General features: G+C 47.7%; 1 protein-coding gene across 1 annotated transcript in view; it reads right to left on the reverse strand.

Annotated features, from left to right (window-relative positions):
* The window catches only part of LOC139422377 (equilibrative nucleoside transporter 4-like), a 33,925-nt gene that overhangs the window by 3,680 nt on the left and 6,245 nt on the right, over nt 1-24,000 (reverse strand). Inside the window, exons 4-10 of the mRNA XM_071173581.1 lie at nt 23,839-23,952; nt 22,695-22,823; nt 9,693-9,767; nt 7,167-7,444; nt 5,027-5,150; nt 2,893-3,080; nt 589-829 (exon numbers count right to left, since the gene is read on the reverse strand). Coding sequence (XP_071029682.1) covers nt 589-829; nt 2,893-3,080; nt 5,027-5,150; nt 7,167-7,444; nt 9,693-9,767; nt 22,695-22,823; nt 23,839-23,952 — 1,149 coding nt within the window. The remainder of the gene's footprint in view (nt 1-588; nt 830-2,892; nt 3,081-5,026; nt 5,151-7,166; nt 7,445-9,692; nt 9,768-22,694; nt 22,824-23,838; nt 23,953-24,000) is intronic.

Here is a 24,000-nt window from a genome sequence, read left to right on the forward strand (position 1 = left end):
ACCTCACCACCCCTCCACCTCACCACCCCTCTACCTCACCACCCCTCTACCTCACCACCCCTCTACCTCACCACCTCACCACCCCTCCACCTCACCACCCCTCCACCTCACCACCCCTCTACCTCACCACCCCTCTACCTCATTACCCCTCTACCTCACCACCCCTCTACCTCACCACCCCTCTACCTCACCACCCCTCTACCTCACCACCCCTCCGCCTCATCACCCCTCCGCCTCACCACCCCTCTACCCCACCACCTCACCACCCCTCTACCCCACCACCCCTCCACCTCACCACCCCTCTACCTCATTACCCCTCTACCCCACCACCCCTCTACCTCACCACCACTCTACCCCACCACCCCTCTACCCCTCTACCCCACCACCCCTCAACCACTCTACCCCACCACGCCTCTACCTCACCACCCCTCTACCTCATCACCCCTCTACCTCACCACCCCTCCACCCCTCCACCTCACCACCCTCTACCCCACCACCCCTCCACCTCACCACCCCTCTACCCCTCTACCTCACCACCCCTCTACCCCTCTACCTCACCACCCTCTCACCAACCTCATCACCGCTCACCTGCTAGTTCTCTCTGTTCCGGCGGGACCTTCCCAGCAGCCTGTATCATGGGAACTGATCCAAAGTAACCGTTGGTTACGCCCATGAGGAGAGAAAAGAGACAGGGCCAGGCGGGGTGGGACAGGGTTGGGGTGGAGGAGGGGTACACACACATCACCAACAGAGGGATGAAGACCACCCGCAGGCAGGAGAAGAGGAGCAGGTGACCCCCCGTCCACTCATAGGGCAACGCAGCCAGGATCTGGAAAGGGCAGAGGGCTTAGTGAGGCAACATCTGTATATCTATATCTATCATCCATCATCCATCCTCCAACTATCATCCATCTATCTACATTCCTATCATCCATCCATCTACATATCCATCATCCATCCATCTACCTATCATCCATCATTCATCCATCCATCCATCTACCCATCCATCCATCATCCATCCATATACCTATCCATCCATCATCCATCCATCTACCTATCTATCCATCATCCATCCATCCATCCATCATCCACCCACCCATCCATCCATCCATCCATCCACCCATCCATCCACCCATCATCCATCCATCCATCTACCCATCCATCATCCATCCATCTACCCATCCATCCATCCACCCATCATCCACCCATCCATCCACCCATCCATCCACCCACCCATCCATCCATCCACCCACCCACCCATCCATCCATCATCCATCCATCTACTCAGCCATCATCCATCCATAATCCATCCATCTACCCATCCATCCATCTATCCATCATCCATCCATCCATTGACTGATCTATCTACCTACCTACCCATCCATCCATCCATCTACATTCCTACTATCAGCCATCCATCATCCATCCATCTATCTACATTCCTACCATCCATCTATCTACATTCCTACCATCCATCCATCAATCTACATTCCTACCATCCATCCATCCATCCATCATCCATCCATTTATCCATCATCCATCCATCCATCTATCTACATTCCCAACATCATCCATCCATCAATCTACATTCCCACCATCATCCATCCATCAATCTACATTCCTACCATCCATCCATCCATCCATCCATCAATCTACATTCCTACCATCCATCCATCCATCCATCCATCATCCATCCATTTATCCATCATCCATCCATCCATCTATCTACATTCCCAACATCATCCATCCATCAATCTACATTCCCACCATCATCCATCCATCAATCTACATTCCTACCATCCATCCATCCATCCATCAATCTACATTCCTACCATCCATCCATCCATCCATCCATCCATCCATCCATCCATCTATCCATCATCCATTTATCCATCATCCATCCATCCATCCATCTATCCATCATCCATTTATCCATCATCCATCCATCCATCCATCCATCCATCTATCCATCATCCATTTATCCATCATCCATCCATCAATCAATCTACGTTCCTACCATCATCCATCCATCAATCTACATTCCTACCACCTATCCAACCATCATCCATCAATAAATCTACATTCCTACCATCCATTCATCCATCCATACCATCCATCCAGTTGTTCCAAACCTCTCCTCAGGGACCCCCATCCGTTCCAAACCTCTCCTTCTCCCCAAGGAACGGCTGGAGGTCCCCAAGGAACGGCTGGAGGTCCCTGAGGAGAGGTTTGGAATGGTTGGGGGTCCCTGAGGAGAGGTTTGGAACACTGGGGGTCCCTGAGGAGAGGTTTGGAATGGCTGGGGATCCCTGAGGAGAGGTTTGGAATGGCTGGGGGTCCCTGAGGAGAGGTTTGGAACACTGGGGGTCCCTGAGGAGAGGTTTGGAATGGCTGGGGATCCCTGAGGAGAGGTTTGGAATGGCTGGGGGTCCCTGAGGAGAGGTTTGGAACACTGGGGGTCCCTGAGGAGAGGTTTGGAACACTGGGGGTCCCTGAGGAGAGGTTTGGAATGGCTGGGGGTCCCTGAGGAGAGGTTTGGAACACTGGGGGTCCCTGAGGAGAGGTTTGGAACACTGGGGGTCCCTGAGGAGAGGTTTGGAATGGCTGGGGTTCCCTGAGGAGAGGTTTGGAACACTGGGGGTCCCTGAGGAGAGGTTTGGAACACTGGGGGTCCCTGATGAGAGGTTTGGAACACTGGGGGTCCCTGAGGAGAGGTTTGGAACACTGGGGGTCCCTGAGGAGAGGTTTGGAACACTGGGGGTCCCTGAGGAGAGGTTTGGAACACTGGGGGTCCCTGAGGAGAGGTTTGGAACACTGGGGGTCCCTGAGGAGAGGTTTGGAACACTGGGGGTCCCCAAGGAGAGGTTTGGAACACTGGACAAGTAAACTGACCTTGCCTACGAAGTCGGCCATGTTGAATGTGGCCATGATGAGTATAGGTAGCCACTCCCCCAGGGTTGGGTTGCGTATCTCTGATTCCAGACCAGGAAACAGACACAGAGTGATGCTATAGGTCACTGCTATAGACAACATGTAGGCCCAGATCACTCTGGCAACGATGTACCTGTGAAGAAACATATCTGAAGGGGGGAGAAGAGGAGGAGGGAGGGGGAGAAGGGGGGGGGGGGGGGAAGGGGGGAGGGTGGAGATGGGGGAGGGGAGGAGGGGGAGAAGGGAGTGGAGAGGAAGGGGGGAGGAGATGGAGGGGGAGAAGGGAGAAGGGGGAGGGTGGAGAAGGGGGAGGGGAGGAGAGGGAGGGGGAGAAGGGAGTGGAAGGGGATGAGGGAGAAGGGGAAGAGGAGGAGTTGGGGAGGGGAGGGGAGGAGATGGAGGAGGGAGAAGGGGAAGAGGAGGAGTTGGGGAGGGGAGGAGATGGAGGAGGGAGAAGGGGGAGGAGTGGGGAGAAGGGAAAAAGGAGGGGGTGAGAAAAGAAGAGAGGGGGAACGAGGGAAGAGGAATGCTGTTGGTATCCGTAGTGTACAAACATTGGGTAGAATCATATTGTGTTTACAAGCACACTACTCATTCGACATTACAGTTTCTCTAGATCGCTAAGACACTTTGAATGAAACTGGGGTGGAACTGATCTCCATCACAGCCTAATGAGCACTACTACAGTATTACCTGGTGATAAACTCTGTCATTTCTCTTTCTTTTCACACACAATGCAAATGCTAAGCACATTTTTTTTCCCCAAAAAACAGTAAACACAACTCTGTACAAAAGATGCAAAAACTCAGTTGAGCAAAATGATGTCAAACCAAATTAAAACATTTGGTCACAGCTGATACAAATAAATAAATAAAAAACTCCCATGAACCTCTTCTGCACGTGTGCAAAACGTCTTTGCACAATTGTTCAATCAGCAAATCATTCGTGCATAAAAGAGGTCACCTCTGAGTTGCTGTTGGCAAGACCAAGTCAGAGGCTGAGGGCTGTTTATGTACCACCACAGACAGATGCCGGCACTAAGACCGCACTCAGTCAGCTGTATCAGGAAATAAGCAAACAGGAAACCGCTCACCCAGAGGCGGCGCCTCCTAGTGGCCGAAGACTTTAATGCAGGGAAACTTAAATCAGTTTTACCAAATCTCTACCAGCATGTTAAATGTGCAACCAGAGGGGAAAACAACTCTGGACCACCTTTACTCACACAGAGACACATACAAACCTCTCCCTCTCCCTCCATTTGGCAAATCTGACCATAATTATCCTCCTGATTCCTGCTGACAAGCTACAATTAAGGCAGGAAGCACCAGTGACTCAGTTTATAAAAACATGGTCAGATGAAGCAGATGCTAAACTACAGGACTGTTTTGCAGCACAGACTGGAACATGTCCTGGGATTCCTCCGATGGCATTGAGGAGTACACAACACCAGTCATTGGCTTCATCACTGCATCGATGACATCGTCCTCACAGTGACCGGGCGTACATACCCCAACCAGAAGCCATGGATTACAGGCAACATCCGCACTGACCTAAAGGGTAGAGTTGCCGCTTTCAAGGAGCGGGACTTTAACCCGGAAGCTTACAAGAAATCCCGCTATGCCCTGCGACGAACCATCAAACAGGCAAAGCGTCAATACAGGGCTAAGATTGAATCGTACTACACCGGCTCCGACGCTCGTCTTATGTGGCAGGGCTTGCAAACTATTACAGACTACAAAGGGAAGCACAGCCACTAGCTGCCCAGCAACACAAGCCTCCCAGACGAGCTAAATCACTTATATACTCGCTTCGAGGGAAGCAACACTGAGGCATGCATGAGAGCAGCAGCTGTTCCGGACGACTGTGTGATCACGCTCTCCGTAGCCGACGTGAGTAAGACCTTTAAACAGCTCAACATACGCAAGGCTGCGGGGCCAGACGGATTACCAGGACGTGTACTGCGAGCATGCGCTGACCAACTGGCAAGTGTCTTCACTGACATTTTCAACATGTCCCTGATTGAGTCTGTGATACAGACAGACAGACAGACAGACAGACAGACAGACAGACAGACAGGTATAGATGTGGTTGTTACCTCGTAGTCCAGGCCAGCTTCTCCGGATCTTGTCTTTAGGAACTCCAAACCGAACATACGTCCCTCCTGTGAACTCATCTGTGACGTCATCAGATGGCGACGTCGTCGCCACCACTCCGTTACCCTGAGATGAGACAAACACTTCATAGCCTCCTTGTCTCCTTGTCTCCTCTCCTCTCCTGGTTTCCTCTGGAGTGAATAATCAAGGGTCAGCCTATCACCTGAACCCCAACGTGTCAGGTCAACCAGGTCCCGTAGATATTTTGGGACGATTTACAGAGGGTGTGTGTTTGTGTGTGCGTGTGTGTGTGTGTGTGTGTTCAGCAGGTTGATGTAACCTTGTTTCAGTATGTAGGAGATGTAGTCACAGCGATGCATGTGGCAATATGCCGAAATTCCATTAGTAATATAGAGACACACCCTCTCTCTTTTCTGCTCCATTAGTTGCAGCAGGGCTCAAGGCCAGAATAATCACTCTACCTGATTATCCACCACTCTACCTGATTACCCCCCCACTCTACCTGATTATCCCACCACTCTACCTGATTATCCCACCACTCTACCTGATTATCCCACCACTCTACCTGATTATCCCACCACTCTACCTGATTATCCACCACTCTACCTGATTATCCCACCAATCTACCTGATTATCCCATAGAACCACTCTACCTGATTATCCACCACTCTACCTGATTATCCACCACTCTACCTGATTACCCCCCCACTCTACCTGATTATCCCACCACTCTACCTGATTATCCCACCACTCTACCTGATTATCCCACCACTCTACCTGATTATCCCACCACTCTACCTGATTATCAACCACTCTACCTGATTATCCCATAGAACCACTCTACCTGATTACCCCCCCACTCTACCTGATTATCCCATAGAACCACTCTACCTGATTATCCCATAGAACCACTCTACCTGATTATCCCATAGAACCACTCTACCTGATTATCCACCACTCTACCTGATTATCCCACCACTCTACTTGATTATCCCATAGAACCACTCTACCTGATTATCCCACCACTCTACCTGATTATCCCATAGAATCAATCTCCCTGATTATCCCATAGAACCACTCTACCTGATTATCCCACCACTCTACCTGATTATCCCATAGAATCACTCTCCCTGATTATCCCATAGAACCACTCTACCTGATTATCCCACCACTCTCCCTGATCATCCCATAGAATCACTCTACCTGATTATCCCATAGAACCACTCTACCTGATTATCAACCACTCTACCTGATTATCCCATAGAACCACTCTCCCTGATTATCCCACCACTCTCCCTGATTATCCCACCAATCTACCTGATTATCCCATAGAACCACTCTCCCTGATTATCCACTACTCTCCCTGATTATCCCACCACTCTACCTGATTATCCCACCAATCTACCTGATTATCCCATAGAACCACTCTCCCTGATTATCCACCACTCTACCTGATTATCCCACCACTCTACCTGATTATCCCACCACTCTACCTGATTATCCCATATAACCACTCTACCTGATTATCCCATAGAACCACTCTACCTGATTATCCCACCACTCTCCCTGATTATCCCATAGAATCACTCTACCTGATTATCCCATAGAACCACTCTACCTGATTATCCACCACTCTACCTGATTATCCCATAGAACCACTCTACCTGATTATCCCACCACTCTACCTGATTATCCCACCACTCTACCTGATTATCCCATAGAACCACTCTACCTGATTATCCCACCACTCTACCTGATTATCCCACCACTCTACCTGATTATCCCACCACTCTACCTGATTATCCACCACTCTACCTGATTATCCCATAGAACCACTCTACCTGATTATCCCATAGAACCACTCTCCCTGATTATCCCACCACTCTACCTGATTATCCACCACTCTACCTGATTATCCCATAGAACCACTCTACCTGATTATCCCATAGAACCACTCTACCTGATTATCCACCACTCTACCTGATTATCCCATAGAACCACTCTACCTGATTATCCCACCACTCTACCTGATTATCCACCACTCTACCTGATTATCCCATAGAACCACTCTCCCTGATTATCCCATAGAACCACTCTCACCCCAGGTCTAGACTGACTTACAAATCTTACTTCCTCTGTAGTGACGTCGTGGTGAACCCTGTATCCTGTCCCGCTGACCTCCGACCCGATGTCATGACCTTTCCCCAGGCTGTGACCCCGGTGGGTGGGGCCTGTGTAGTAACGGACGAATCGTGAGCGACGGACAATGAGGTGGAGAAGGAAGCAGAGCATCTCCATGGTGATGGACACCAGGAAGAAGATGAGTGTGTTTATCCTCTCGTTACTGATCATGAGTTTAGTGAAGATACGACTCAGAGAGATGATTACACCTGCTGTACCTGGAGAGAGGGAGAGAGAGGAGAGAGAGGAGAGGATTAGTGAAGATATGACTCAGAGAGATTAATACACCTGCTGTACCTGGAGAGAGGGAGGAGTGGAGAGAGAGGATTAGTGAAGATACAACTCAGAGATATGACAAGCATTGTGATTGGTTGAGAAGCGTTCGAAGCCGTGCTAAACAAGTAATTTACAATGGGTAGGCAGGCCTATGACGCAAAAATGTATTGAAATAAATAAACTGTCTGTGTTATGATTACAATAATTTCCCTTTCTGTCAAATGGTCTGGCAATAGACTACAAGTGTAGCCTATAGATGTATAGAATATACAGTAATATAATGAAGATGTATAGAATATACAGTAACATAACAAATATGTATAGAATATACAGTAATATAATGAAGATGTATGGAATATAATGAAGATGTCTAGAATATACAGTATTATAATGAAGATGTATAGAATATACGGTAATATAATGAAGATGTATAGAATATACAGTAATATAATGAAGATGTACAGAATATACAGTAAGATAATGAAGATGCATAGAATATACAGTAATATAATGAAGATGCATACAATATACAGTAACATAATGAAGATGCATACAACATACAGTAATATAATGAAGATGTATAGAATATACAGTAATATAATGAAGATGTATAAAATATACAGTAATATAATAAAGATATATAAAATATACAGTAATATAATGAAGATGTATATAATATAATGAAGATGTATAGAATATACAGTAATATAATGAAGGTGTATAGAATATACAGTAATATAATGAAGATGTATGTAATATAATGAAGATGTATAGAATATACAGTAATATAATGAAGATGTATAGAATATACAGTAATATAACGAAGATGTATAGAATATACAGTAATATAATGAAGATGTATAGAATATACAGTAATATAATGAAGATGTATAGAATATACAGTAATATAATGAAGATGTATAGAATATACAGTAATATAACAAAGATGCATAGAATATACAGTAATATAATGAAGATGCATAGAATATACAGTAATATAATGAAGATGTATAGAATATACAGTAAAATAATGAAGATGTATAGAATATACAGTAATATAATGAAGATGTATAGAATATACAGTAATATAACGAAGATGTATAGAATATACAGTAATATAATGAAGATGTATAGAATATACAGTAATATAATGAAGATGTATAGAATATACAGTAATATAACAAAGATGCATAGAATATACAGTAATATAATGAAGATGTATAGAATATACAGTAATATAATGAAGATGTATAGAATATACAGTAAGATAATGAAGATGCATAGAATATACAGTAATATAATGAAGATGCATACAATATACAGTAACATAATGAAGATGCATACAACATACAGTAATATAATGAAGATGTATAGAATATACAGTAATATAATGAAGATGTATAAAATATACAGTAATATAATAAAGATATATAAAATATACAGTAATATAATGAAGATGTATATAATATAATGAAGATGTATAGAATATACAGTAATATAATGAAGATGTATAGAATATACAGTAATATAATGAAGATGTATAGAATATACAGTAATATAATGAAGATGTATAGAATATACAGTAATATAACGAAGATGTATAGAATATACAGTAATATAATGAAGATGTATAGAATATACAGTAATACAATGAAGATGTATATAATATAATGAAGAGGTATAGAATATACAGTAATATAATGAAGGTGTATAGAATATACAGTAATATAATGAAGATGTATGTAATATAATGAAGATGTATAGAATATACAGTAATATAATGAAGATGTATAGAATATACAGTAATATAACGAAGATGTATAGAATATACAGTAATATAATGAAGATGTATAGAATATACAGTAATATAATGAAGATGTATAGAATATACAGTAATATAATGAAGATGTATAGAATATACAGTAATATAACAAAGATGCATAGAATATACAGTAATATAATGAAGATGTATAGAATATACAGTAATATAATGAAGATGTATAGAATATACAGTAATATAATGAAGATGCATAGAATATACAGTAATATAATGAAGATGTATAGAATATACAGTAATATAATGAAGATGTATAGAATATATAGTAATATAATGAAGATGTATAGAATATACAGTAATATAATGAAGATGTATAGAATATACAGTAATATAACGAAGATGACAGCTCTTACTTTCTCCAGTCATCACCCCCTGTGTGTATCTCTTGGGCAGCATCCCCATGTAACCATAGAAACTGGACTGCTGCACTGAGGGAGGACAAATACAAACACAAAAAGGCCTTTTCACACTGCATTGTTCGTAGCCCCGGGCTAAGCTTTAGCCCCGGGCTAAGGATTCACGCTGGTATTCTAAAGCCCTGGGGCTAAGGATTCACACTGGTATTCTAAAGCCTTGGACTAAGGATTCACATTGGTATTCTAAATCCCTGGGATAAGGATTCACACTGGTATTCTAAAGCCATGGGGCTAAGGATTCACACTGGTATTCCAAAATCCTGGGCTAAGGATTCACACTGGTATTCTATAGCCATGGGATAAGGATTCACACTGGTATTCCAAAATCCTGGGCTAAGGATTTACACGGGTATTCTAAAGCCCTGGGATAAGGATTCACACCGGTATTCTAAAGCCCTGGGGCTAAGGATTCACACTGGTATTCTAAAGCCCTTGACTAAGGATTCACACGGGTATTCTAAAGCCCTGGGATAAGGATTCACATTGGTATTCGAAAGCCCTGGGATAAGGATTCACACTGGTATTCTAAAGCCCTGGGATAAGGATTCAAACTGGTATTCTAAAGCCCTGGGCTAAGGATTCAAACTGGTATTCTAAGAGACCTGGGATAAGGATGCACACTGGTATTCTAAAGCCCTGGGATAAGGATTCACACTGGTATTCTAAAGCCCTGGGGCTAAGGATTCACACTGGTATTCTAAAGCCCTGGGACTAAGGATTCACACTGGTATTTTAAAGCCCTGGGCTAAGGATTCACACTGGTATTCCAAAATCATGGGCTAAGGTTTCACACTGGTATTCTAAAGCCCTGGGCTAAGGATTCACACTGGTATTCCAAAATCCGGGCTAAGGATTCACACTGGTATTCTATAGCCCTGGGATAAGGATTCACACTGCTATTCCAAAATCCTGGGCTAAGGATTCACGCTGGTATTCTAAAGCCCTGGGATAAGGATTCACACTGGTATTCTAAAGCCCTTGGCCAAGGATTCATACTGGTATTCTAAAGCCCTGGGATAAGGATTCACACTGGTATTCTAAAGCCCTGGGATAAGGATTCACACTGGTATTCCAAAATCCGGGCTAAGGATTCACACTGGTATTCCAAAATCATGGTCTAAGGATTCACACTGGTATTCTAAGGCTCTGGGATAAGGATTCACACTGGTATTCTAAAGCCCTGGGGCTAAGGATTCACACTGGTATTCCAAAATCCTGGGCTAAGGATTCACACTGGTATTCTAAAGCCTTGGGATAAGGATTCACACCGGTATTATAAAGCCCTGGAATAAGGATTCACACTGGTATTCTAAAGCCCTTGGCTAAATATTCACACTGGTATTCTAAAGCCCTGGGATAAGGATTCACATTGGTATTCCAAAGCCCTGGGATAAGGATTCACACTGGTATTCTAAAGCCCTGGGATAAGGATTCACACTGGTATTCTAAAGCCCTGGGCTAAGGATTCACACTGGTATTCTAAGAGCCCTGGGATAAGGATTCACACTGGTATTCTAAACCCTGGGATAAGGATTCACACTGGTATTCTAAAGCCCTGGGGCTAAGGATTCACACTGGTATTCTAAAGCCCTGGGACTAAGGATTCACACTGGTATTTTAAAGCCCTGGGCTAAGGATTCACACTGGTATTCCAAAATCATGGGCTAAGGTTTCACACTGGTATTCTAAAGCCCTGGGCTAAGGATTCACACTGGTATTCTATAGCCCTGGGATAAGGATTCACACTGCTATTCCAAAATCCTGGGCTAAGGATTCACGCTGGTATTCTAAAGCCCTGGGATAAGGATTCACACTGGTATTCTAAAGCCCTTGGCCAATGATTCATACTGGTATTCTAAAGCCCTGGGATAAGGATTCACACTGGTATTCTAAAGCCCTGGGATAAGGATTCACACTGGTATTCCAAAATCCGGGCTAAGGATTCACACTGGTATTCCAAAATCATGGTCTAAGGATTCACACTGGTATTCTAAGGCCCTGGGATAAGGATTCACACTGGTATTCTAAAGCCCTGGGGCTAAGGATTCACACTGGTATTCCAAAATCCTGGGCTAAGGATTCACACTGGTATTCTAAAGCCCTGGGATAAGGATTCACACTGGTATTCTAAAGCCCTGGGCTAAGGATTCACACTGGTATTCTACGAGCCCTGGGATAAGGATTCACACTGGTATTCTAAAGCCCTGGGATAAGGATTCACACTGGTATTCTAAAGCCCTGGGGCTAAGGATTCACACTGGTATTCTAAAGCCCTGGGACTAAGGATTCACACTGGTATTTTAAAGCCCTGGGCTAAGGATTCACACTGGTATTCCAAAATCATGGGCTAAGGATTCACACTGGTATTCTAAAGCCCTGGGCTAAGGATTCACACTGGTATTCCAAAATCCTGGCTAAGGATTCACACTGGTATTCTATAGCCCTGGGATAAGGATTCACACTGCTATTCCAAAATCCTGGGCTAAGGATTCACGCTGGTATTCTAAAGCCCTGGGATAAGGATTCACACTGGTATTCTAAAGCCCTTGGCCAAGGATTCATACTGGTATTCTAAAGCCCTGGGATAAGGATTCACACTGGTATTCTAAAGCCCTGGGATAAGGATTCACACTGGTATTCCAAAATCCGGGCTAAGGATTCACACTGGTATTCCAAAATCATGGTCTAAGGATTCACACTGGCATTCTAAGGCCCTGGGATAAGGATTCACACTGGTATTCTAAAGCCCTGGGGCTAAGGATTCACACTGGTATTCCAAAATCCTGGGCTAAGGATTCACACTGGTATTCTAAAGCCCTGGGCTAAGGATTCACACTGGTATTCTAAGAGCCCTGGGATAAGGATTCACACTGGTATTCTAAAGCCCTGGGATAAGGATTCACACTGGTATTCTAAAGCCCTGGGACTAAGGATTCACACTGGTATTTTAAATTCCTGGGATAAGGATGCACACTGGTATTCCAAAATCCTGGGCTAAGGATTCACACTGGTATTCTATAGCCCTGGGATAAGGATTCACACTGCTATTCCAAAATCATGGGCTAAGGATTCACACTGGTACTCTAAAGCCCTGGGCTAAGGATTCACACTGGTATTCTAAAGCCCTTGGCCAAGGATTCATACTGGTATTCTAAAGCCCTGGGATAAGGATTCACACTGGTATTCTAAAGCCCTGGGATAAGGATTCACACTGGTATTCTAAAGCCCTGGGATAAGGATTCACACTGGTATTCTAAAGCCCTGGGATAAGGATTCACACTGGTATTCCAAAGCCCTGGGCTAAGGATTCAAATCAAATCAAATTTTATTTGTCACATACACATGGTTAGCAGATGTTAATGCGAGTGTAGCGAAATGCTTGTGCTTCTAGTTCCGACAATGCAGTAATAACCAACAAGTAATCTAGCTAACAATTCCAAAACTACTACCTTATAGACACAAGTGTAAGGGGATAAAGAATATGTACATAAAGATATATGAATGAGTGATGGTACAGAGCGGCATAGGCAAGATACAGTAGATGGTATTGAGTGCAGTATATACATATGAGATGAGTATGTAAACAAAGTGGCATAGTTAAAGTGGCTAGTGATACATGTATTACATAAGGATGCAGTAGATGATATAGAGTACAGTATATACATATACATATGAGATGAGTAATGTAGGGAACATTATATTAGGTAGCATTGTTTAAAGTGGCTAGTGATATATTTTACATAATTTCCCATCAATTCCCATTATTAAAGTGGCTGGAGTTGAGTCAGTGTGTTGGCAGCAGCCACTCAATGTTAGTGGTGGCTGTTTAACAGTCTGATGGCCTTGAGATAGAAGCTGTTTTTCAGTCTCTCGGTCCCAGCTTTGATGCACCTGTACTGACCTCGCCTTCTGGATGATAGCGGGGTGAACAGGCAGTGGCTCGGGTGGTTGCTGTCCTTGATGATCTTTATGGCCTTCCTGTGACATCGGGTGGTGTAGGTGTCCTGGAGGGCAGGTAGTTTGCCCCCGGTGATGCGTTGTGCAGACCTCACTACCCTCTGGAGAGCCTTATGGTTGTGGGCGGAGCAGTTGCCGTACCAGGCGGTGGGTGATACAGCCCGACAGGATGCTCTCGATTGTGCATCTGTAGAAGTTTGTGAGTGCTTTTGGTGATAAGCCGAATTTCTTCAGCCTCCTGAGGTTGAAAAGGCGCTGCTGCGCCTTCTTCACGATGCTGTCTGTGTGGGTGGACCAATTCAGTTTGTCTGTGATGTGTACGCCGAGGAACTTAAAACTTACTACCCTGTCCACTACTGTTCCATCGATGTGGATAGGGGGGTGTTCCCTCTGCTGTTTCCTGAAGTCCACAATCATCTCCTTAGTTTTGTTGACGTTGAGTGTGAGGTTATTTTCCTGACACCACACTCCGAGGGCCCTCACCTCCTCCCTGTAGGCCGTCTCGTCGTTGTTGGTAATCAAGCCTACCACTGTTGTGTCGTCCGCAAACTTGATGATTGAGTTGGAGGCGTGCGTGGCCACGCAGTCGTGGGTGAACAGGAAGTACAGGAGAGGGCTCAGAACGCACCCTTGTGGGGCCCCAGTGTTGAGGATCAGCGGGGTGGAGATGTTGTTGCCTACCCTCACCACCTGGGGGCGGCCCGTCAGGAAGTCCAGTACCCAGTTGCACAGGGCGGGGTCGAGACCCAGGGTCTCGAGCTTGATGACGAGCTTGGAGGGCACTATGGTGTTAAATGCCGAGCTGTAGTCGATGAACAGCATTCTCACATAGGTATTCCTCTTGTCCAGATGGGTTAGGGCAGTGTGCAGTGTGGTTGAGATTGCATCGTCTGTGGACCTATTTGGGCGGTAAGCAAATTGGAGTGGGTCTAGGGTGTCAGGTAGGATGGAGGTGATACGGTCCTTGACTAGTCTCTCAAAGCACTTCATGATGATGGAAGTGAGTGCTACGGGGCGGTAGTCGTTTAGCTCAGTTACCTTAGCTTTCTTGGGAACAGGAACAATGGTGGCCCTCTTGAAGCATGTGGGAACAGCAGACTGGTATAGGGATTGATTGAATATGTCCGTAAACACACCGGCCAGCTGGTCTGCGCATGCTCTGAGGGCGCGGCTGGGGATGCCGTCTGGGCCTGCAGCCTTGCGAGGGTTAACACGTTTAAATGTCTTACTCACCTCGGCTGCAGTGAAGGAGAGACCGCATGTTTTCGTTGCAGGCCGTGTCAGTGGCACTGTATTGTCCTCAAAGCGGGCAAAAAAGTTATTTAGTCTGCCTGGGAGCAAGACATCCTGGTCCGTGACTGGGCTGGGTTTCTTCCTGTAGTCCGTGATTGACTGTAGACCCTGCCACATGCCTCTTGTGTCTGAGCCGTTGAATTGAGATTCTACTTTGTCTCTATACTGACGCTTAGCTTGTTTGATTGCCTTGCGGAGGGAATAGTTACACTGTTTGTATTCGGTCATGTTTCCAGTCACCTTGCCCTGATTAAAAGCAGTGGTTCGCGCTTTCAGTTTCACGCGAATGCTGCCATCAATCCACGGTTTCTGGTTTGGGAATGTTTTAATCGTTGCTATGGGAACGACATCTTCAACGCACGTTCTAATGAACTCGCACACCGAATCAGCGTATTCGTCAATATTGTCGTCTGACGCAATACGGAACATATCCCAGTCCACGTGATGGAAGCAGTCTTGGAGTGTGGAATCAGATTGGTCGGACCAGCGTTGAACAGACCTCAGCGCGGGAGCTTCTTGTTTTAGTTTCTGTCTGTAGGCAGGGATCAACAAAATGGAGTCGTGGTCAGCTTTTCCGAAAGGAGGGCGGGGCAGGGCCTTATATGCGTCGCGGAAGTTAGAATAGCAATGATCCAAGGTTTTTCCCGCCCTGGTTGCGCAATCGATATGCTGATAAAATTTAGGGAGTCTTGTTTTCAGATCAGCCTTGTTAAAATCCCCAGCTACAATGAATGCAGCTTCCGGATATATGGATTCCAGTTTGCAAAGAGTCAAATAAAGTTCGTTCAGAGCCACCGATGTGTCTGCTTGGGGGGGAATATACACGGCTGTGATTATAATCGAAAAGAATTCCCTTGGTAGATAATGCGGTCTACATTTGATTGTGAGGAATTCTAAATCAGGTGAACAGAAGGACTTGAGTTCCTGTATGTTGTTTTGGCCACACCACGTCACGTTAACCATAAAGCATACGCCCCCCCCCCCCCCCCTCTTCTTACCAGAAAGATGTTTGTTTCTGTCGGCGCGATGCGTGGAGAAACCCGCTGGCTGCACCGCCTCCGATAGCGTCTCTCCAGTGAGCCATGTTTCCGTGAAGCAAAGAACGTTACAGTCTCTGATGTCCCTCTGGAATGCTACCCTTGCTCGGATTTCATCAACCTTGTTGTCAAGAGACTGGACATTGGCGAGGAGAATGCTAGGGAGTGGTGCACGATGTGCCCGTCTCCGGAGTCTGACCAGAAGACCGCTTCGTTTTCCCCTTTTTCAAAGTCGTTTTTTGGGGTCGCTGGCTGGGATCCATTCCGTTGTCCTGGGTGAAAGGCAGAACACAGGGTCCGCTTCGCGAAAGTCATATTCTTGGTCGTACTGATGGTGAGTTCACGCTGCTCTTATGTTCAGTAGTTCTTCTCGACTGTATGTAATGAAACCTAAGATGACCTGGGGTACCAATGTAAGAAATAACACGTAAAAAAACAAAACACTGCATAGTTTCCTAGGAACGCGAAGCGAGGCGGCCATCTCTGTCGGCGCCGGAAGTCGTCTACTTCACATTGGTATTCTAAAGCCCTGGGATAAGGATTCACACTGGTATTCTAAAGCCCTGGGATAAGGATTCACACTGGTATTCTAAAGCCCTGGGCTAAGGATTCACACTGGTATTCTAAAGCCCTGGGGCTAAGGATTCACACTGGTATTCTAAAGCCCTGGTGCTAAGGATTCACACTGTTATTCTAAAGCCCTGGGGCTAAGGATTCACACTGGTATTATAAAGCCCTGGGCGGACAAACACACATTTGACCAACATTCTATCTCTGCCACGGGACCAATCATATAAGCAATAAGGCATTTAAAAATAAAAAAAACAGTAACTGCTCTTGCTTCTAGCCTAGCATTTGATTTCCAAAAGTGATGGTTTGTATAAACCTTGCTGTCTGTCAGACCACGGAAAACAATGTTTATCACTTTTGAAAATGCCATCTCACCCCCCTGTACAGAGAATTCTGTGTACCGATGAGACGTAAACTTTTCGGACCCAGAGGCAAAATCATGCACCAATTATTATTATAATGGATTGACATGAAACGTCAATAGAGAAGCTATGAAAACAGATTAAGACGTGGAGCGTTTGTGGCCCTTTTCAGATGTAAGAGTTTGTGGCTAGAGTTGACTAGCTGAGCGAGAAGATGTTAGCTTGCATAGCAACCGTTAGTCGTAGCAACCGTTTTTGTTAGCCATAGCAACCGTTAGCCATAGCAAGTTTTTTGGCACTGATTTCGTTATTTTTTTTCCCGTCAGGTTTTTCGGGAAGGATGAAATAGTATGAATTGTCCTTATTAAAATAGAGTGAAGAACGCAGCACAGGCATATGCAAATGAAGTGAAAATGCAGCTTTTGTGATTGGCACAGTGGAAATTTAATGCGTTTCCCCCCTCAAAGTCTGTGCTAATCCTGCTCTGGAGCAGGCCAACTATAAGAGCCTCTTCACCCAGGGCTAAGAGCCTCCTTCACCCAGGGCTAAGAGCCTCCTTCGCCCAGGGCTAAAAGCCTCCTTATCCCAGGGCTAAGAGCCTCCTTATCCCAGGGCTAAGAGCCTCCTTATCCCAGGGCTAAGAGCCTCCTTATCCCAGGGCTAAGAGCCTCCTTCGCCCAGGGCTAAGAGCCTCCTTCGCCCAGGGCTAAGAGCCTCCTTATTCCAGGGCTAAGAGCCTCCTTATCACAGGGCTAAGAGCCTCCTTCGCCCAGGGCTAAGAGCCTCCTTATCCCAGGGCTAAGAGCCTACTTCGCCCAGGGCTAAGAGCCTCCTTCGCCCAGGGCTAAAAGCCTCCTTATCCCAGGGCTAAGAGCCTCCTTATCCCAGGGCTAAGAGCCTCCTCCCCCAGGGCTATATGAGCCTCCTCCCCCAGGGCTATAAGAGCCTCCTCCCCCAGGGCTATAAGAGCCTCCTCCCCCAGGGCCATAAGAGCCTCCTTATCCTAGGGCTATAAGAGCCTCCTCCCCCAGGGCTATAAGAGCCTCCTTATCCCAGGGCTATAAGAGCCTCCTTATCCCAGGGCTAAGAGCCTCCTTCGCCCAGGGCTATAAGAGCCTCCTTCCCCCAGGGCTAAGAGCCTCCTTCCCCCAGGGCTATAAGAGCCTCCTTATCCCAGGGCTATAAGAGCCTCCTCCCCCAGGGCTATAAGATCCTCCTTCCCCCAGGGCTATAAGAGCCTCCTTATCCCAGGGCTATAAGAGCCTCCTTATCCCAGGGCTAAGAGCCTCCTTCACTCAGGGCTAAGAGCCTCCTTCCCCCAGGGCTATAAGAGCCTCCTTCCCCCAGGGCTATAAGAGCCTCCTTCCCCCAGGGCTATAAGAGCCTCCTTATCCCAGGGCTATAAGAGCATCCTTATCCCAGGGCTAAGAGCCTCCTTCGCCAGGGCTCAGAGCCTCCTTCACACAGGGCTATAAGAGCCTCCTTTGCCCAGGGGCCAGAGCCTCCTCCCCCAGGGCTCAGAGCCTCCTTCACTCAGGGCTATAAGAGCCTCCTTTGCCCAGGGGCCAGAGCCTCCTCCCCCCAGGGCCCAGAGCCTCCTCCCCCAGGGCTATAAGAGCCTCCTCCCCCAGGGCTATAAGAGCCTCCTTAGCTAAGGTGCAGTGTGAGACAGAGAGCAGGGAGTTAAATAACCAGGATGTCACATGTACCACTCAGTTGACTAAACTAAGGTTAAATAACCAGGATGTCACATGTACCACTCAGTTGACTAAACTAAGGTTAAATAACCAGGATGTCACATGTACCACTCAGTTGACTAAACTAAGGTTAAATAACCAGGATGTCACATGTACCACTCAGTTGACTAAACTAAGGTTAAATAACCAGGATGTCACATGTACCACTCAGTTGACTAAACTAAGGTTAAATAACCAGGATGTCACATGTACCACCCAGTTGACTAAACTAAGGTTAAATAATCGGTAGTCACTAGTACTGAATACCTTATTATCATATCATAAAGTACATTGTCAATTTAAATATTTCCAGAGAGGGGAAGGGAAGGGCGTTTGGGTGGTACCTGTACATCCGAAGGCAACGGACAGGGGAAGGGAAGGGTGTTTGGGTGGTACCTGTACATCCGAAGGCAACGGACAGGGGAAGGGAAGGGTGTTTGGGTGGTACCTGTACATCTGAAGGCAACGGACAGGGGAAGGGAAGGGTGTTTGGGTGGTACCTGTACATCTGAAGGCAACGGACAGGGGAAGGGAAGGGTGTTTGGGTGGTACCTGTACATCCGAAGGCAACGGACAGGGGAAGGGAAGGGTGTTTGGGTGGTACCTGTACATCTGAAGGCAACGGACAGGGGAAGGGAAGGGTGGTACCTGTACATCCGAAGGCAACGGACAGGGGAAGGGAAGGGTGTTTGGGTGGTACCTGTACATCTGAAGGCAACGGACAGGGGAAGGGAAGGGTGTTTGGGTGGTACCTGTACATCTGAAGGCAACGGACAGGGGAAGGGAAGGGTGTTTGGGTGGTACCTGTACATCTGAAGGCAACGGACAGGGGAAGGGAAGGGTGGTACCTGTACATCTGAAGGCAACGGACAGGGGAAGGGAAGGGTGTTTGGGTGGTACCTGTACATCTGAAGGCAACGGACAGGGGAAGGGAAGGGTGTTTGGGTGGTACCTGTACATCTGAAGGCAACGGACAGGGGAAGGGAAGGGTGGTACCTGTACATCTGAAGGCAACGGACAGGGGAAGGGAAGGGTGTTTGGGTGGTACCTGTACATCCGAAGGCAACGGACAGGGGAAGGGAAGGGTGTTTGGGTGGTACCTGTACATCCGAAGGCAACAGACAGGGGAAGGGAAGGGTGTTTGGGTGGTACCTGTACATCTGAAGGCAACGGACAGGGGAAGGGAAGGGTGGTACCTGTACATCTGAAGGCAACGGACAGGGGAAGGGAAGGGTGGTACCTGTACACCTGAAGGCAACGGACAGGGGAAGGGAAGGGTGTTTGGGTGGTACCTGTACATCTGAAGGCAACAGACAGGGGAAGGGAAGGGTGTTTGGGTGGTACCTGTACATCTGAAGGCAACGGACAGGGGAAGGGAAGGGTGGTACCTGTACATCCGAAGGCAACGGACAGGGGAAGGGAAGGGTGGTACCTGTACATCCGAAGGCAACGGACAGGGGAAGGGAAGGGTGTTTGGGTGGTACCTGTACATCTGAAGGCAACGGACAGGGGAAGGGAAGGGTGTTTGGGTGGTACCTGTACATCTGAAGGCAACGGACAGGGGAAGGGAAGGGTGTTTGGGTGGTACCTGTACATCCGAAGGCAACGGACAGGGGAAGGGAAGGGTGTTTGGGTGGTACCTGTACATCCGAAGGCAACGGACAGGGGAAGGGAAGGGTGTTTGGGTGGTACCTGTACACCCGAAGGCAACAGACAGGGGAAGGGAAGGGTGTTTGGGTGGTACCTGTACATCTGAAGGCAACGGACAGGGGAAGGGAAGGGTGTTTGGGTGGTACCTGTACACCCGAAGGCAACAGACAGGGGAAGGGAAGGGTGTTTGGGTGGTACCTGTACATCTGAAGGCAACGGACAGGGGAAGGGAAGGGTGTTTGGGTGGTACCTGTACATCTGAAGGCAACGGACAGGGGAAGGGAAGGGTGGTACCTGTACATCCGAAGGCAACGGACAGGGGAAGGGAAGGGTGTTTGGGTGGTACCTGTACATCTGAAGGCAACGGACAGGGGAAGGGAAGGGTGTTTGGGTGGTACCTGTACATCTGAAGGCAACGGACAGGGGAAGGGAAGGGTGTTTGGGTGGTACCTGTACATCCGAAGGCAACGGACAGGGGAAGGGAAGGGTGTTTGGGTGGTACCTGTACATCCGAAGGCAACGGACAGGGGAAGGGAAGGGTGTTTGGGTGGTACCTGTACACCCGAAGGCAACAGACAGGGGAAGGGAAGGGTGTTTGGGTGGTACCTGTACATCTGAAGGCAACGGACAGGGGAAGGGAAGGGTGTTTGGGTGGTACCTGTACACCCGAAGGCAACAGACAGGGGAAGGGAAGGGTGTTTGGGTGGTACCTGTACATCTGAAGGCAACGGACAGGGGAAGGGAAGGGTGTTTGGGTGGTACCTGTACATCCGAAGGCAACGGACAGGGGAAGGGAAGGGTGTTTGGGTGGTACCTGTACATCTGAAGGCAACGGACAGGGGAAGGGAAGGGTGGTACCTGTACACCCAAAGGCAACAGACAGGGGAAGGGAAGGGTGTTTGGGTGGTACCTGTACATCCGAAGGCAACAGACAGGGGAAGGGAAGGGTGTTTGGGTGGTACCTGTACATCCGAAGGCAACGGACAGGGGAAGGGAAGGGTGTTTGGGTGGTACCTGTACATCCGAAGGCAACGGACAGGGGAAGGGAAGGGTGTTTGGGTGGTACCTGTACACCCGAAGGCAACGGACAGGGGAAGGGAAGGGTGTTTGGGTGGTACCTGTACATCCGAAGGCAACGGACAGGGGAAGGGAAGGGTGGTACCTGTACATCCGAAGGCAACGGACAGGGGAAGGGAAGGGTGGTACCTGTACATCTGAAGGCAACGGACAGGGGAAGGGAAGGGTGGTACCTGTACATCCGAAGGCAACGGACAGGGGAAGGAAAGGGTGTTTGGGTGGTACCTGTACACCCGAAGGCAACGGACAGGGGAAGGGAAGGGTGTTTGGGTGGTACCTGTACACCCGAAGGCAACGGACAGGGGAAGGGAAGGGTGTTTGGGTGGTACCTGTACATCCGAAGGCAACGGACAGGGGAAGGGAAGGGTGGTACCTGTACATCCGAAGGCAACGGACAGGGGAAGGGAAGGGTGGTACCTGTACATCTGAAGGCAACGGACAGGGGAAGGGAAGGGTGGTACCTGTACATCCGAAGGCAACGGACAGGGGAAGGGAAGGGTGTTTGGGTGGTACCTGTACATCTGAAGGCAACAGACAGGGGAAGGGAAGGGTGGTACCTGTACATCTGAAGGCAACGGACAGGGGAAGGGAAGGGTGGTACCTGTACATCTGAAGGCAACGGACAGGGGAAGGGAAGGGTGTTTGGGTGGTACCTGTACATCTGAAGGCAACAGACAGGGGAAGGGAAGGGTGGTACCTGTACATCTGAAGGCAACGGACAGGGGAAGGGAAGGGTGTTTGGGTGGTACCTGTACATCTGAAGGCAACAGACAGGGGAAGGGAAGGGTGGTACCTGTACATCTGAAGGCAACGGACAGGGGAAGGGAAGGGTGTTTGGGTGGTACCTGTACATCTGAAGGCAACGGACAGGGGAAGGGAAGGGTGGTACCTGTACACCCGAAGGCAACGGACAGGGGAAGGGAAGGGTGGTACCTGTACACCCGAAGGCAACGGACAGGGGAAGGGAAGGGTGTTTGGGTGGTACCTGTACATCTGAAGGCAACGGACAGGGGAAGGGAAGGGTGGTACCTGTACACCCGAAGGCAACGGACAGGGGAAGGGAAGGGTGGTACCTGTACACCCGAAGGCAACGGACAGGGGAAGGGAAGGGTGTTTGGGTGGTACCTGTACATCTGAAGGCAACGGACAGGGGAAGGGAAGGGTGGTACCTGTACACCCGAAGGCAACGGACAGGGGAAGGGAAGGGTGGTACCTGTACACCCGAAGGCAACGGACAGGGGAAGGGAAGGGTGGTACCTGTACATCCGAAGGCGACCACCCCAACAGAGAAGAGGTTGACGATGTAAGCCTGTCTGGTGGTGAAGGATTCCAACCACACATCAAACACGCTGACGAACACCAGCGGACTCAGAGCAAACAGGTAACCTGGTGGGGGAGGAGGAGGGTTGGTTTACTGTGTGGTAATAACAGGTAACCTGGTGGGGGAGGAGGGTTGGTTTACTGTGTGGTAATAACAGGTAACCTGGTGGGGGAGGAGGGTTGGTTTACTGTGTGGTAATAACAGGTAACCTGTGGGAGGGTTGGTTTACTGTGTGGTAATAACATGTAAATGGTGGGGGAGGAGGGTTGGTTTACTGTGTGGTAATAACAGGTAACCTGGTGGGGGAGGAGGGTTGGTTTACTGTGTGGTAATAACAGGTAACCTGGTGGGAGGGTTGGTTTACTGTGTGGTAATAACATGTAACCTGGTGGGGGAGGAGGGTTGGTTTACTGTGTGGTAATAACAGGTAACCTGGTGGGGGAGGAGGGTTGGTTTACTGTGTGGTAATAACAGGTAACCTGGTGGGAGGGTTGGTTTACTGTGTGGTAATAACAGGTAACCTGGTGGGAGGGTTGGTTTACTTTGTGGTAATAACAGGTAACCTGGTGGGGAGGAGGGGGGTTGGTTTACTGTGTGGTAATAACAGGTAACCTGGTGGGGGAGGAGGGTTGGTTTACTGTGTGGTAATAACAGGTACCCTGGTGGAGGAGGAGGAGGGTTGGTTTACTGTGTGGTAATAACAGGTAACCTGGTGGGGGAGGAGGGTTGGTTTACTGTGTGGTAATAACAGGTAACCTGGTGGGAGGGTTGGTTTACTGTGTGGTAATAACAGGTAACCTGGTGGGGGAGGAGGGTTGGTTTACTGTGTGGTAATAACAGGTAACCTGGTGGGGGAGGAGGGTTGGTTTACTGTGTGGTAATAACAGGTAACCTGGTGGGGGAGGAGGGTTGGTTTACTGTGTGGTAATAACAGGTAACCTGGTGGGGGAGGAGGGTTGGTTTACTGTGTGGTAATAACATGTAACCTGGTGGGGGAGGAGGGTTGGTTTACTGTGTGGTAATAACAGGTAACCTCGAGGGGAGGGTTGGTTTACTGTGTGGTAATAACAGGTAACTCACCCACGGTGATTCGTGTGTGTAGACTGATTCTCTCCACCAGGATGTTGTTTAGTATGACTGCGACCAGAGCCACCACGATATACACCAGACTCATATCAAACACTATGGAGGATCCTACACACACACACACACACACACACAGCGATAAAGTGGGAGAAAAGC

The sequence above is a fragment of the Oncorhynchus clarkii genome, chromosome 12 (assembly GCF_045791955.1).
Source record: "Oncorhynchus clarkii lewisi isolate Uvic-CL-2024 chromosome 12, UVic_Ocla_1.0, whole genome shotgun sequence".
Lineage (NCBI taxonomy): Eukaryota > Metazoa > Chordata > Actinopteri > Salmoniformes > Salmonidae > Oncorhynchus > Oncorhynchus clarkii.